At 43.3% G+C, this 17,157-nt stretch overlaps 1 protein-coding gene across 2 annotated transcripts in view; it reads left to right on the top strand.

Annotated features, from left to right (window-relative positions):
* LOC139566705 (large neutral amino acids transporter small subunit 3-like) overlaps positions 1-17,157 on the top strand; it is a 43,645-nt gene that overhangs the window by 20,576 nt on the left and 5,912 nt on the right. For both annotated transcript variants that reach the window (XR_011673132.1, XM_071387957.1), the window contains exons 6-12: positions 11,476-11,568; positions 11,782-11,915; positions 12,192-12,346; positions 12,625-12,771; positions 13,145-13,180; positions 13,363-13,474; positions 14,285-14,414. Coding sequence is in view for 1 of the 2 variants with exons in the window: in XM_071387957.1 (XP_071244058.1) it covers positions 11,476-11,568; positions 11,782-11,915; positions 12,192-12,346; positions 12,625-12,771; positions 13,145-13,180; positions 13,363-13,474; positions 14,285-14,414 (807 nt within the window). In the remaining variant the exon portion in view is untranslated. The remainder of the gene's footprint in view (positions 1-11,475; positions 11,569-11,781; positions 11,916-12,191; positions 12,347-12,624; positions 12,772-13,144; positions 13,181-13,362; positions 13,475-14,284; positions 14,415-17,157) is intronic.

Raw genomic sequence — 17,157 nt, 5'->3', positions numbered from 1 at the left:
ACACACCAGCGGCTGGTGGGAGGGGCTATAGGAGGACGGGCTCATTGTAATGGCTGGAATGGAATTAATGGAACGGTATCAAACATATGGAAACCACGTTTGTCCCCATTACATTCATTCCATTCCAGCCATTATAATGAGCCCCTCCTCCTATAGCTCCTCCCACCCCTCATGACCAAAACCTCCCGTCACCTGAAACGTTTCTTACCGCGTGCTGTGGCCCGTAGAGACTAAAGGACTGCACTCTATGCTGCACCCCGCTTTAAGTCATCTCTGGACTGTACACAAAATAACTGCACCCTACTGCATTTGCACTCTGTTCATGTCTCTGCATGTAGATACATTCATACTGATACAGTGGATGTACACATTTACAGTATATCAGCAGTATACCCACTGTATATCAACCGTATACCCACTGTATATCAACCGTATACCCACTGTATATCAGCAGTATACCCACTGTATATCAACCATATACCCACTGTATATCAGCAGTATACCCACTGTATATCAACCGTATACCCACTGTATATTAACCGTATACCCACTGTATATCAACTGTATACCCACTGTATATCAACCGTATACCCACTGTATATCAACCGTATACCCACTGTATATCAGCAGTATACCCACTGTATATCAACCGTATACCCACTGTATATGAACCGTATACACACTGTATATCAACAATATACCCACTGTATATCAACAATATACCCACTGTATATCAACAATATACCCACTGTATATCAACAATATACCCACTGTATATCAACCGTATACCCACTGTATATCAACAGTCTACCCACTGTATATCAACAATATACCCACTGTATACCAACCGTATACCCACAGTATATCAACAATATACCCACTGTATATCAACCGTATACCCGCTGTATATCAACCGTATACCCGCTGTATATCAACCGTATACCCGCTGTATATCAACAATATATCCACTGTATATCAACCGTATACCCACTGCATATCAACAATATACCCACTGTATATCAACAATATACCCACTGTATATCAACAATATACCCACTGTATATCAACCGTATACCCACTGTATATTAACCGTATACCCACTGTATATCAACAATATACCCACTGTATATCAACAGTATACCCACTGTATATCAACCGTATTGCCCACTGTATATCAACAATATACCCACTGTATATCAACAATATACCCACTGTATATCAACAATATACCCACTGTATATTTGTATATCTGCTCATTCTCTTATAGCTCTATGCTCACTCTAACTAGTTGTATGTAAACTTTCTTTAAACTCCTCTGCCTGTATTCTGTCTCTGAATGTTGTCTATCACTAGCAGCACCATATCACCAAGTAAAATCCTGAGTATGTGTAAATGTACTTGGTAAAGGTGATATGATTCTGACCAGCTTCCTCTGAAACATACATACAGTGGGGCAAAAAGGTATTTAGTCAGCCACCAATTGTGCAAGTTCTCCCACTTAAAAAGATGAGAGAGGCCTGTAATTTTCGTCATAGGTACACTTCAACTATGACAGACAAAATGAGGAAAATCAAAAAACAAAAAAAAATCACATTGTAGGATTTTTAATGAATTTATTTGCAAATTATGGTGGAAAATAAGTATTTGGTCACCTACAAACAAGCAAGATTTCTGGCTCTCACAGACCTGTAACTTCTTCTTTAAGAGGCTCCTCTGTCCTCCACTCGTTACCTGTATTAATGGCACCTGTTTGAACTTGTTATCAGTATAAAAGACACCTGTCCACAACCTCAAACAGTCACACTCCAAACTCCACTATGGCCAAGACCAAAGAGCTGTCAAAGGACACCAGAAACAAAATTGTAGACCTGCACCAGGCTGGGAAGAGTGAATCTGCAATAGGTAAGCAGCTTGGTTTGAAGAAATCAACTGTGGGAGCAATTATTAGGAAATGGAAGACATACAAGACCACTGATAATCTCCCTCGATCTGGGGCTCCACGCAAGATCTCACCCCGTAGGGTCAAAATGATCACAAGAATGGTGAGCAAAAATCCCAGAACCACACGGGGGGACCTAGTGAATGACCTGCAGAGAGCTGGGACCAAAGTAACAAAGCCTACCATCAGTAACACACTACGCCGCCAGGGACTCAAATCCTGCAGTGCCAGACGTGTCCCCCGCTTAAGCCAGTACATGTCCAGGCCCGTCTGAAGTTTGCTAGAGAGCATTTGGATGATCCAGAAGAAGATTGGGAGAATGTCATATGGTCAGATGAAACCAAAATATAACTTTTTTGGTAAAAACTCAACTCGTCGTGTTTGGAGGACAAAGAATGCTGAGTTGCATCCAAAGAACACCATACCTACTGTGAAGCATGGGGGTGGAAACATCATGCTTTGGGGCTGTTTTTCTGCAAAGGGACCAGGACGACTGATCCGTGTAAAGGACAGAATGAATGGGGCCATGTATCGTGAGATTTTGAGTGAAAACCTCCTTCCATCAGCAAGGGCATTGAAGATGAAACGTGGCTGGGTCTTTCAGCATGACAATGATCCCAAACACACCGCCCGGGCAACAAAGGAGTGGCTTCTTAAGAAGCATTTCAAGGTCCTGGAGTGGCCTAGCCAGTCTCCAGATCTCAACCCCATAGAAAATCTTTGGAGGGAGTTGAAAGTCCGTGTTGCCCAGCAACAGCCCCAATACATCCCTGCTCTAGAGGAGATCTGCATGGAGGAATGGGCCAAAATACCAGCAACAGTGTGTGAAAACCTTGTGAAGACTTACAGAAAACGTTTGACCTGTGTCATTGCCAACAAAGGGTATTTAACAAAGTATTGAGATAACCTTTTGTTATTGACCAAATACTTATTTTCCACCATAATTTGCAAATAAATTCATAAAAAATCCTACAATGTGATTTTCTGGATTTTTTTTCTCATTTTGTCTGTCATAGTTGAAGTGTACCTATGATGAAAATTACAGGCCTCTCTCATCTTTTTAAGTGGGAGAACCTGCACAATTGGTGGCTGACTAAATACTTTTTTGCCCCACTGTATGTTAGTTATTATAATCATAGAAATAGATTCTACGGATATAACTAACTATACACTGAGTGTACAAAACATTAAGCCTTAAGCCTTGAGACAATTGTGACATGGATTGTGTATGTGTGCCATTCGGAGGGTGAATGAGAAAAACAGGGTATGGTAGTAGGTGCCAGGCGCACCGGTTTGTGTCAAGAACTGCAATGCTGCTGGGTTTTTCACTCTCAACAGTTTCCTTTGAGTATCAAGAATGGTCCACCACCCAAATGACATCCAGCCAACTTTACATAACTGTGGGAAGCATTAGAGTCAACATGGGGCCAGCATCCCCAACATGGGGCCAGCATCCCCGTGGAACACTTTCGACACCTTGTAGAGTCCATGCCCTGACGAATTGAGGCTGTTCAAAGGGCTTAAGGGGGGTTGCAACTCAATATTAGGAAGGTGTTCCTAATGTTTGGTGTACTCAGTGTATACAATGCATTTGGAAAGTATTGACCCCTTGACTTTTTCCACATTTTGTTACGTTACAGCCTTATTCTAAAATGGATTAAATCGTTTGTTTCCCTCATCAATCTACACACAATACCCCATAAGGACAAAGTAAAAACAGGTTTAAAAAAAAACTGAAATATCACATTTACATAAGTATTCAGACTCTTTACTCAGTACTTTGTTGAAGCACATTTGGCGGCGATTACAGCCTCGAGTCTTCTTGGGTATGACACTACAATCTTGGCACACCTTGTATTTGGGGAGCTTCTCCCATTCTTCTCTGCAGATCCTCTCAAGCTCTGTCAGGTTGGATGGGGAGCGTCGCTGCACAGCTATTTTCAGGTCTCTCCAGAGATGTTCGATAGGGTTCAAGTCCGGGCTCTGGCTGGGCCACTCAAGGACATTCAGAGACTTGTCCAGAAGCCACTCATGCTTTTTCTTGGCTGTGTGCTTAGGGTCATTGTCCTGTTGGAAGGTGAACCTTCGCCCCAGTCTGAGGTCCTGAGCGCTCTGGAGCAGGTTTTCATCAAGGATCTCTCTGTACTTTGCGCTGTTCATCTTCCCTCGATCCTGACTAGTCTCCCAGTTCCTGCCACTGAAATACATCCCCACAGCATGATGCTGCCAACACCATGCTTCACCGTAGGGATGGTGCCAGGTTTCCTCCAGACATGACACTTGGCATTCAGGCCAAATAGTTCAATCTTGGTTTCATCAGACCAGAGAATCTTGTTTCTCATGGTCTGAGAGTCCTTTAGGCGCCTTTTGGCAAACTCCAAGCAGGCTGTCATGAACCTTTTTCTGAAGAGTGGCTTCTGTCTGGCCACTCTACCGTAATGGCCTGATTGGTGGGGTGCTGCAGAGATGGTTGTCCTTCTGGAAGGTTCTCCCATCTCCACAGAGGAACTCTGGAGCTCTGTCAGAGTGACCATTGGGTTCTTGGGCCTTCTCTCCCGATTGCTCAGTTTGGCTGTGCTGCCAGCTCTAGGAAGAGTCTTGGTGGTTCCAAACGTTTTCCACTTAAGAATGATGGAGGCCACTGTGCTCTTGGAGACCTTCAATGCTGCAGAAATGTTTTGGTACCCTTTTCCAGATCTGTGCCTCGACACAATCCTGTATCGGAGCTCTACAGACAATCCCTATGACCTCATGGCTTGGTTTTTGCTCTGTCATCCACTATCAACTGTGGAACATTATTTAGACAGTTGTGTGCCTTTCCAAATAATTTCCAATCAATTGGATTTACCACAGGTGGACTCCAATCAAGTTGTAGAAACATCTCATGGATGATAAATGGAAACAGGATGCACCTGAGCTCAATTTCGAGTCTCATAACAAAGGGTCTGAATACTTATGTAAATAAGGTATTTCTGTTTTTATTTTTTAATAAATGTAAAACCCTGTTTTCGCTTCGTCATTATGGGGTATTGTGTGTAGATTGATAAGCAAAAAAAGTAATTTAATCCATTTTAGAATAAGGCTGTAACGTGACAAAATGTGGGAAAAGTCATGGGGTCTGAATACTTTTCGAATGCACTGTATAAGGCATACTGTAGCTATTACTATTATACGCTATATTACTGTATATTTTTGTCTGTTGGTGTTTTGGGAGGATGTATACTTTTTTCTGTATAGTATGTGTGTATTTAGTTTTTCTTTGCGTATAAATGTGATTAATAGTGTGTGTGTGTGTTGGCCATTCAGAGTCTCCACGGCACATGCTGTTCTGCTCCTGGCTCTAAATTCTGCCACACGTCCGTCGGCCAATCAGATCACTGGGCTGTCGACACGCTCGTCCCTGCCCCCCACCCCTTCCCAAAACACACAAGGACACGCGTCTCTCCCTCTCTCCACCCTCTTTCTATCTCCCTCTCCCCCTCTCTCTACCCCCTCCCCTCTCTCTCTAATGTATATCTCTTTCTTTTCCTCTTTCTCTATATATACACACACACTGTAACCCTCCGGGTCTGTACCAGTAGTTCCGTCTGTACCAGTAGTTCCCTCTGTACCAGTAGTTCCCTCTGTTGTTCTGATTCTGTTTTTAAAGCTCCCTGCTTTTTCTCGAGTTCACCCATCTTCCTACCCTCTCTCTGTCTCTCTACCCCTCTCTCTGTCCCTCTACCCCTCTCTCTGTCCCTCTACCTCTCTCTCTGTCCCTCTACCGCTCTCTCTGTCGCTCTACCTCTCTGTCTGTCCCTCTACCTCTCTGTCTGTCCCTCTACCTCTCTGTCTGTCCCTCTACCTCTCTGTCTGTCCCTCTACCTCTCTGTCTGTCCCTCTACCTCTCTCTCTGTCCCTCTACCTCTCTGTCTGTCTCTCTGTCTGTCTCTCTACCTCTCTGTCTGTCCCTCTACCTCTCTGTCTGTCCCTCTACCTCTCTGTCTGTCCCTCTACCTCTCTCTCACTCACTCTCTGCCTCTTTCACACACGTACATGTACACATACCCATCAGTGGAGGCTGGTGGGAGGAGCTATAGGAGGACGGGCTCATTGTCATGGCTGGAATGGAATTAATGGAACGGAGTCAAACGTTGGTTTCCGTATGTTGGGTGTGTTTGAGACCGTTCCATTAATTTAATTCCCGCCATTACAATGAGCCCATCCTCCTATAGCTCCTCCCACCAGCCTCCTCTGTTACCCACACATGACAGGACTCTACGCTGACCTTGTTTTTGTTGACAAAGAGCATGTGTGCGCCTAAGATGAAAAATCTAAGTGCTCACAAAGTAATTTAGGAGCACAATGAAAAATATGGGAGGTAATGAAGCCAGAATCCCCCAAAAATGTTTGCGCACTGGTGCTCCTAAATTAAAATTCCAGGTCGCAGCAAAAATATTTAGGCGCATATGCAAGTAAACGGTTGCACTGTAGAGCACTGCATGACATGGCAAACGCCTCACACGTTTCCCTCCTAGTCATTGACTCTTTCGTTCCATCCACCTAAATAATGTCAACCTTTGGTTCTGTCTGCCTGTCTCTGTCTGTCAGTCCATGTCCATGGTAGTGTGTGTGGGGGCACGTAGCTGAGGCTCCTGAATACCTCAGATGGGTCATTAAGAACGAGCTGGAGCTCAGCCATGACCCATACACTGACCTACAGGACCAGAAGAGAGAATGGTCATGGGGCGACTTTATCCGTACCTCTGCCAAGACCTGACCAGGGAAAACTGCAGGCCCTAGTTATTGGCTAAAACTACACTCGTAGGAGAAAGGTTTCTACGTAGTACCAAAAATGGTTCTATCACTTCATATAGCAACCCTTAAGGTTCTATATAGAACCCTTTTGTAGGGTTCTTTAATAAGAATCCTAGGGGTTCTATATAGTAAGTTTAGGGCACAGGGTTGGTCCTGGTCAGGTCACTTGGCCTGGAAAACTGTGGTACTGGCTAGTATGTCACTATCAGCAGGGTTACATTGGGGGGGGGGGGGGGTGATAAGAATGGAAAAACAGGGAGAGAGACTGTTGTGGAAAACAGGAAAGATCTAGAGAGGGAGAGAGCGGGATAAGGAGGAAGAGAGGGATAGGAAGGAGGGGAGGACAGCAGTATGTCCTCAATTAAACTTAGAAAGTGACCAACTGGAAATAAGGTGTCAAAGTGTGTGTGTGTTTTAATTCTTCCTGTTTTTATTTTATGCAATTTTGCATTTAATTGTTAAAGAGGGATAACTGCCCAAGCATCAGAATTTTTTTTTTTTTTAAAGGAGTGGTAATTCCCACCCTTTTCCTATTTTCAGATTTTAATTGAAGTGATGGTGAAGGGATGACAGAAGGGAAAGATATACAGAGTTATTATTTACATAACTTGTTTACGTAGATGCTGTCTTTACAGATTCCGGTTGTAATGCACATCTTTAAATAGAGGTTAGCACAATGGTGTCTGATATAACTCTTTAAGCTTGGCACAGTGTGGAGTGACATAGTTTGCACCCGAAATGGCGCCCTATTCCCTATATAGTGGTCAAAAGTAGTGCACTATGTAGTGAATAGGGTGCTACTTCAAATCGTAATACATATTTATATAGAGAAGTGCAAACAGTGCTGTAGCTCTGAGTCTGTACGTTTATATACAATGTACAACAAAGCTCATCACGTAAATTTGATTTAAGCCCCCACAGAGAAATTGTGTCACAATTCGGGTATGTATTTAAGCTCAGTGTGGTGATACAGTATGTGTTGTCACTATATATTTAACATGAACTAATTACCGCTCTGCGCAGCGAACATTCATGTAAGCATTTTTTTTTTTTTTAAAGGAGTGGTAATTCCCACCCTTTTCCTATTTTCAGATTTTAATTGAAGTGATGGTGAAGGGATGACAGAAGGGAAAGATATACAGAGTTATTATTTACATAACTTGTTTACGTAGATGCTGTCTTTACAGATTCCGGTTGTAATGCACATCTTTAAATAGAGGTTAGCACAATGGTGTCTGATATAACTCTTTAAGCTTGGCACAGTGTGGAGTGACATAGTTTGCACCCGAAATGGCGCCCTATTCCCTATATAGTGGTCAAAAGTAGTGCACTATGTAGTGAATAGGGTGCTACTTCAAATCGTAATACATATTTATATAGAGAAGTGCAAACAGTGCTGTAGCTCTGAGTCTGTACGTTTATATTCAATGTACAACAAAGCTCATCACGTAAATTTGATTTAAGCCCCCACAGAGAAATTGTGTCACAATTCGGGTATGTATTTAAGCTCAGTGTGGTGATACAGTATGTGTTGTCACTATATATTTAACATGAACTAATTACCGCTCTGCGCAGCGAACATTCATGTAAGCACGCGAGATCAGGCGATGTTTTCCAAAGGGGAGAGTGGTGCTGACACGCAGCCTGATGTGATGTACGTTATTATCTGTGTGTCTTTTTATCTGCGTAGGCTGGCACTGGCACAGTGTCGTTGGCACGACATAGGGGGAAATATTCACAGCTGTTTGTGTTGGGTTTTACCTCAGCGGGTTAAGGAGGACACTGCTTCTACTGTGCCACCTGCACAATTCCACGCACACACACGTTCACAGCAACAACAAAATGCATTTTTGCCACGCAGACACTCAGTACTTGCACAACGTCCTCCAACAGAGAAAAGAGAAGGGAGAGAAGGAGTGAGGAAAATAGGAAGGCAACTACAAGACTTCTTGAATGGCATTTGTTCATTCATAACCCCATATGTCCACATTTTCTACCTTTTCCAAGTTAAACCGTTAGTTTTTCAAAAGTGCCAGCAACCAAAGAATGTCTAAAATCAACCTTGTACTGTGTAGCAATATTATATGCCAAGTCAGAGGCTGTGAATACAAAGCAAGGCTATTCCCCTTGCCTCAGGCTAGCATGTGTCTCCTAAAGCAGCAGAGTAACTGACCTAACACAGGTTGCGAAGCTGCATATTAGGACCCTCTCCATAAAGATGAACAGCTCATATCGCCACCTGGTGTTACTTTCGTAGAACTGCATCTTGCGCACTTTCAGTGCCTTCGGGAAGTATTCACACCCCTTTACTTTCCCCAAATTCTGTCACTGATCTACACACAATACCCCATAATGTCAAAGTGGAATTTTGTTTGTAGAAATGTTTTTTATTTTATAAAAAATTTAGTAAAGCTGAAATGTCTTGAGTCAATAAGTATTCAAGCCTTTGTTATGGCAAGCCTAAATAAGTTCAGGAGTAAAAATGTGCTTAACAAATCACATAATAGGTTCAATATGTTCAATAATAGTGGTTAATATGATGTTTGAATGACTACCCCATCTATGGTAGTCACAATTATCCGTAAGGTCCCTAAACCGAATAGTGAATTTCAAGCGATTTGAATTAGTGATAGTGTGAATAGTGAATTTCAAGCGGTGATGTCATTTACAAAATAGCCTCCAAAACCCTACTCAATAAATTGGATGCAGTCTATCACAGTGCCATCCATTTTGTCACCAAAGCCCCATACACTACCCACCACTGTGACCTGTACGCTCTCGTTGGCTGGCCCTCGCTTCATACTCGTCGCCAAACCCACTGGCTCCAGGTCATCTACAAGACCCTGCTAGGTAAAGTCCCCCCTTATCTCAGCTCGCTGGTCACCATAGCAGCACCTACCTGTAGCACGCGCTCCAGCAGGTATATCTCTCTGGTCACCCCCAAAACCAATTCTTCCTTTGGCCGCCTCTCCTTCCAGTTCTCTGCTGCCAATAAATAAAGGTGAAATAAATAAATAAAATAAAAGCACAGATTCAACCACGAATACCAGGGAGGTTTTTCAATGCCTCGCAAAGAACGGCACCGATTGGTAGAATTGTAAAAAATATATATATTAAAAAAGCAGACACTGAATATCACTTTGAACATGGTGAAGTTATGAATTACACTTTGGATCGTGTATCAATACACCCAGTCACGACAACGCTATAGGTGTCCATCCTAACAGTTGCCGGAGAGGAAGGAAAGTGGTCACGGATTTCACCATGAGGTCAATGGTGACTTTTAAAACAATTACAGAGGTTAATGGCTGTGATAGGAGAAAACTGAGGATGGATCAACAACATTGTAGTTACTCCACAATAACCTAAGCTAAATTAGAGTGAAAAGAAGGAACCCTGTACAGAATAAAAATATTCCAAAACATGCATCCTGTTTGCAACAAGGAAATTAAGTAATATGGCAAAAAATGTGGCAAAGAAATGAACTTTTTTGTTCTGAATACAAAGTGTTATGTTTGGAGCAAATCCAACACAACATCACATTGTATATTTATCATATATTTTCAAGTGTGGTGGTGGCTGCATCATTTTGAGGGTATGCTTGTCATCGTCAAGGACTAGGGAGGTTTTTTTTAGCATAAAAATAAACGGAATACAGCTATAAGTGCAGGCAAAATCCTAAAGGAAAACCTGGTTCAGTCTGCTTTCCAACAGACACTGGGAGATTAATTCACCTTAAAGCAGGACAATAACCTAAAACACAAGGCCAAATCTACACTAGAGTTGCTTACCAAGACGATGTTGAATGTTCCTGAGTGGCCTAGTTACAGTTTTGAGTTAAATCGGCATGAAAATCTATGCAAAGACATGAAAATTGTCAAAGACTCCAGCCACCCTAGTCATAGACTGTTCTCTCTGCTACCGCACGGCAAGCAGTACCGGAGCCCCAAGTCTAGGGCCAAAAGGCTTCTTAAAAGATTCTACCCCCGAGCCATAAGACTCCTGAACAGCTAATCAAAGGGCTACCCAGACCCCTCTTTTACGCTGCTGCTACTCTGTTTATAATCTATGCATAGTCACTTTAACTCTACCTACATGTACATATTACCTCGACTAACCGGTGCCCCCGCACATTGACTCTGTCCCGGTACCCCCTGTATATAAGCCTCGCTTGTTATTTACCTGCTGCTGTTTAATTATTGGTTACTTTTATTTTCTATTTTTTACTTATCTATTTTTTACTTAAACATTTCTTAACTTCTTAAAGCGTCGTTGGTTAAGGGCTTGTACGTAAGCATTTCACTGTAAGGTCTACACCTGTTGTATTCGGCGCATGTGACAAACACAATTTGATTTGATTTGAAATGCCTGTCTGGCAATGATCAACAATCAACTTGACAGAGCTTGAAGATTTAAAAATAATAATAATAACGGGCAAATATTGTACAATCCAGGTGTGCAAATCTCTTAGAGCCTTAGCCAGAAAGACTCCGAACTGTAATCGCCGCCTAAGGTGCTTCTACAAAGTATTGCCTCAGGGGTGTGAATAGATATGCACATTTGATATTTCTGCGTTTCATTTTCCATCAATTTGCAAAAATTGCTGGATTCAGTTAATACAGTCACTGCTCACCTGTGATCTTTGTCTGTCTTCCTCTCCCTCCCTCTCTTCTATCGCCCACTCTCGCTGTTTCCCCTCTCGCTACCTCTCCGTCTCCCCCCTTCTCTCTGTCTCCTAGTTGCCCAACATGTTTGGGAACGTGCGCTCCACTATCCTGTCTCTAATGATCGGCTCCTACGCCTCTTCAGCCGTCACCTTCCCCGGAGTCAAGGTAGGAAAGTTACTCCTCAGTTCCCTCTGGGTGTTTAGGTCCGTGTTTGTTACGGTAAGCACCTTGGGACAAATGTTGATTGGTTTGTTGATTGATTGAGGATTCACCGAAGGGCATTACTTTATGGCTTTACTTGATATCGTGATATATTATAGTTGAATTTGCGAACCTCTTTCCCATACTTCTCTCTCTCCCTCCGTTTCTTCTCTCCAGTTGATCTATGATCTAGGTGTGTCCTTCAGGGTGATTATGTGGGTGTGGTCGGGGCTAGCCGGTCTCGTCTTCCTCAACTGCTTCCTTAATTGGCCGATGGAGTCTTTCCCCGCACCTGAGGACATCAGCTACACGTCAGTATCCATGACATCGTTACTATCATAACACAACATTACATGACGTAACTCTAACGCTATAGACTGTTACAGTAACCCAAAATCATTGAATAACAGAGGGAGTTTTTCTTTCTCCATTGCTCCAATTGTTTTCTCTCTCTCTCTCTCTCTCTCTCTCTCTCTCTCTCTCTCTCTCTCTCTCTCTCTCTCTCTCTCTCTCTCTCACCTCACCTCACCTCACCTCACCTCACCTCCATCCCACCTTCCTCCCTCTCTCCCCCATTGCTCCCACAGTAAGGAGGTGAAGCTGAGTGGCATGGTGATGGATGACAAGGTGAAGGGGGACAGATTCTACAGTCATGTGACCACGATGGAAGAGAAGATGGCTGCGAAGCAGCAGGAACCAGATCCCTCGTCAGAGCAGCTCCCAACAGGAGAACAGACACAGGGTGAGGAATAGCATGGGATCACAACAAAAACAGTTAGAACCAGTCAGAACTAGACATAACTGCTTAGAACCGGATACAGTTAAATGGAACTGGTCAGAACTGGTCAGAGCTGGTCTTCCAGGGCTCCACTCACCAACCAGAATAAATGGACGATATTGAGCTCAACCCTACTTTAATCTGTTCAACTTTTTAATAAAAATTGAGAAAGTAACTTAGCCAAGTGTCATTATCTCATGTTTAATTCTTACCCCCGCCCCTCCCCTTCTTTCCCCTGACAGGTGGCCCTCCGTTCCGTAGTTCAGTCTGCTCGCCCATCTTCCTGTGGAGTCTCATCACCATGGCGATGACCCAGCTACGCATCATCTTCTTTATGGGCGCCATGAACAAGATGCTGGAGTTCCTGGTTACCCACGGCGACCCACACCGTAAGGACCAATCACTTGTAAAGGCTTTAAGTTGTGGGCACTGTCCCATTTGCCTTGAAACCAGACTGATTTTGTAATAGCTCACATTCTGTTTCACTTCAAGTGATGTTAAACAAAACATGAGCGCAGCAGTTAGTCTGCCATATCTTTATTCTGTCACGTATCTATCTTATAGTCTGCCATATCTTTATTCTGTCACATATCTTAATCTTTATTTTTTGTAAAGTATATTGAGATTATGAAATAAAATTTGACTTGAATATCTGTGGTGCCGAATGGTCACAGTTGTCGGAGAATGGCATCTGGGATTTGTTATGATGTCAGTGGGTGGGAATTTGTGACGTCCATGACTTTGTGTGTTTTTTGTTTTCAGCCTCTAAGGATCTATTGATGGAGGCAGAGCAACAAGGTGAGAGAATGAAACAAAGATGCTTGTGTGTGTTGAGAGAGGTGTTTGTGCATGTGTGCGAGCGTGCATTCGGGTGTGTGAGAGAAAGAGAGTGTGTGTGTGGTAATGTATAGTGACTGTGTATGTGCACATGTACGTATGTGTGTGTGTGTGTTTTCTGACCGTGTGTCTCCTCTCCTCAGTGGGTTTCTACTCGTCAGTGTTTGGCTCTCTGCAGCTGCTCTGCCTGCTCACCTGTCCTCTGATTGGCTACATCATGGACTGGAGGATGAAGGAGTGCGACGTAGACCAGAGGTGTGCGTGTGTGCGTGCACGTGTGAGTGTGCGCGTGTGTGTGACAGAGTGAAACGGAGAGAGAGCGGAACAAAGAGAGAGAGTGAACGTAGGAACTTCAGTTATAAACCACCCATCTCATCCATCATGCTGATTGGACAGTGTTTACACTTACAGCCCACCAAGAAAATCTCTGGGCCCTATGTTATTTAACACATTCACTTGGTCACTCGTGGCCCCCCTATTAAACTGCATGTCCTTGCATGTGCCTATTGGTGCCTGTGATGCATTAATACAAAATCACCACTAGCTGGCGACATAAGCTGTTCATCCCTATGAATAGATGGACAGCAGTTGACTAATATTGGTCACTCAGCTGTCTTTATTTATTTTATGTTTTTTAACCTTTATTTAACGAGGCAAGTCAGTTAAGAACAAATTCTTATTTACAATGACGGCCTACACCGGCCAAACCTGGACGATGCTGGGCAAATTATGCGCCACCCTATGGGACTCCCAATCACGACCGGTTGTGATACAGCCTGGATTCGAACCAGGGTGTCTGTAGTGACGCTTCTAGCACTGAGATGATGTGCCTTAGACCGCTGCGCCACTCTCTTTAAGGGAGAAATAATTCAGAAGAGACCAAGCATGACATGTTGAGAGAGAGCCGGGTTGTGTTCATTAGACATCTAACTAAAGAAAACTGACTAAAATGCTAATTTTAGTTTTCCTTTGTAAAAAATGTTTAAATGTCTCCCTAATAAACACAACCCTTGGTATTTTCCTGACGCTTACATTTTTTTTTTGTCCCTGATCTCTTCTCTCCAGCCAACCGGAACCCCCAAAGAGAGACAAGAAGATCCAGAAACTGACAAACGCCATCCGTGCTTTCATCATCACCAACGTTCTACTGGTCACCTTCGGAGTCATCCAGATGATAGACAACATGCCTGTACAGGTAAGAAGACAGCCACATGACCCTACCGCACACAGCTCACCTGGGGTGCGTTCAACTGGACACAGCGTTGTGGAACGTTTCGATAGAAATATATTATATGGGGGCCTCCTGAGTGGCGCAGTGGTCTAAGGCACTGCATCGTGCTAGCTGTGCCCCTAGAGATCCTGGTTCAAGTCCAGGCTCCGTCGCTGCCGGCCGCGACCAGGGCCCAGCGTTGTCCGGGTAAGGGGAGGTGTTTGGCCGGCAGGGATGTTCTTGTCCCATCATGCTCTAGCGACTCCTGTGGCGGACCCGGGCGTAATGCACACTGACACGGTTGCCAGGTGTACAGTGTTTCCTCCGACACATTGACACGGCTGTCCGGGTTAAGCGGGCATGGTGTCAAGAAACAGTGCAGCTTGGTTGGGTTGTGTTTCGAAGGATACACGGCTCTCGACCTTTACCTCTCCCGAGTCAGTACGGGAGTTGCAGCGATGAGACAAGACTCTAACTACCAATTAGATACCACGAAATTGGGGAGAAAAAGTTTAAAAAAAATAATATACATGAACAAAAAATAAAGTTATTTACCCTGTCAAAAATACCCTTACAAAAAAATTATTGCCGTTTTGAAACTGCAGTAAAAGTGCAGTAACTGCAGTCGACTGTTCTGGACGCAGTAATTGCAGAATAACTGCAGCTACACTGCAAAATTACTGCAGTAAAAAAAGCGTTATTTTGGACGCAGTATTTGCAACATACTGCAGTTAGACTGCACTTTAACTGCAGTTATACTGTATTGTACTGCCGTTATACTGCACTCTGTCTGCAATCTTTTTTCGTAAGGGTAGTGCAGTGGCAAGAGGAATTTAGTGAATTTTGAATTTAGTGAATTTCTTTCTGTGCCACCAAATGTTTGCATGTTTCGTCACAATATTATTTTGAACGTTCATTTTGGACTGATGCCCGATTGAGCATTCTTCTTAATGCATCGTCAATGAGCACGTCATTTTCCAACACTTTGAAATCTTCAAAACGATGAGAAAACTCACCATTCAAAGCACGCAGCAGCAATGTATACTTCTCCTGCTCGTCATCTGATAGGGAACAGACTAGCAGTGTCGGAAGGTGGGTGAGATTGTTGGCTTCTACTTGGCGGGTCAGGAGGAGTAATTTTCCCTTGAAGGCTTTGACAAGGCTGTACATCTGATGTGCAAAAAGGCCCTTCCCTTGTACTTTGGAATTCAGTGAGGGCAATGATGTCCACTGTGAAGGCAAAATCAGCCAACCATTCTTTATCTTGCAGTTGAGGGAAATCCACGTTTTCCTTTAATTTGCAAAAACTCAGCAATCTCCGACTTCAGGTCCCTCACCCTTTTAAGCACCTTCCACAAACTCACCGACTCTGTCTCTTCCAACAGTGAGACAAACTGCCTGTGGTTTAAAGATTTTGCTCTTATGAAGTTTACCACTTTAGTGACTGTATACACAACATGTATCATTTTCAGAACACATTTACAGAGCACTTCCTGATGAAAAATGCAATGTAGGAAAATCATTTTCTGATCTGGGTTTAGCTCAGCTACAGCTCAGCTACTCAGCTACGTTTTTTCCTGTGAAGTTTGGGCACCAACAGTGGTCACACTGGACAATTTTTTAAAACTCAGTCCCACTTTGCCACACACTTATTAACCTCCAATAAATATTTCCCTGTGGCTGTGGTCTTCATTGACTGCACTGAAGCAAGCTCCTCTGTAAAAATAAATGTATGCCTCATAAGAATATCAACAACTGCGCCGTGTCACGTGCACCACTGCTCTCATCCAGGCCCAAGGAGAAATAGGTGAAATCCTTTAACTTGTCTTTCAACTGTCGTTCCATATTTCTTTGAAATCTTTGAAAAACTATTTTTGTTGTGCAATTTCTATCTAAATACTATTTGTAACTGACGTGTGTGTCACCCTGTCAGTCAATGTCTGTCCTCTTGCAGTTGTTATTTATACGTGCCTTCAAAATAAATGTCCCAAAAGCGATGGGAGTTAAATCATTACACAAAGGCAAGTATTCATTGGGCTTTCAATTTGAATAACATTTGTATTTACGTTTTTCAAAACGTTATCATCGCACATTCTTTATGTGATCTGAGCATGATTCCGCGGGCCGTATTGAATCAGGTCGCGGGCCGCATACGGTCCCCGGGCCGACCTTTGCCCAGGCCTGGTCTGAAGTAAATTTGACGACATGGTAATGCTGGCAAGGTTGTTTCCTTCTAAATATTTGAAAACTTTAGCAATGTCAACGTATTTCCAGGACAGTAGTGTCATTTAGACGAAACAGTAGTTCGCCTCTGTCCAGAATGACTGTGCTTATCACCACTTTAAAACACCACTATGTCGCCGCCGGTAAAGGGCGCCTTGAGAACGTTCATAACAATGGCAAGACGTGACGGAGATGCAGCCTATGAATGAATAGGCTACCAGGGCCATGTTCAGTTGCAAAACGTTCTCAAACGTTTCAGATATAAATTCCATCAACAGATAAGATGTTAGTTCTTATTCAAAGTGTCAGAGAGGCGTGTTTGTCTTACATAGCATTTATATCTGAACATTCCAAAACGTTGCGTCCTACTGAACGCGCCCCCAGGTTGTTAATTATAGCTAACAAATGAGGTAACATGACTGAACAAGGTGTATCCTAAACGAATGGTTAACGGTACGGTCCGCATGTGGTCTAGTTTTAGTACGGCCCGCAATATGCTTGATTA

This window comes from Salvelinus alpinus, chromosome 39, assembly GCF_045679555.1.
Source record: "Salvelinus alpinus chromosome 39, SLU_Salpinus.1, whole genome shotgun sequence".
NCBI lineage: Eukaryota > Metazoa > Chordata > Actinopteri > Salmoniformes > Salmonidae > Salvelinus > Salvelinus alpinus.
This window is presented reverse-complemented; position numbering and strand designations above follow the sequence as displayed.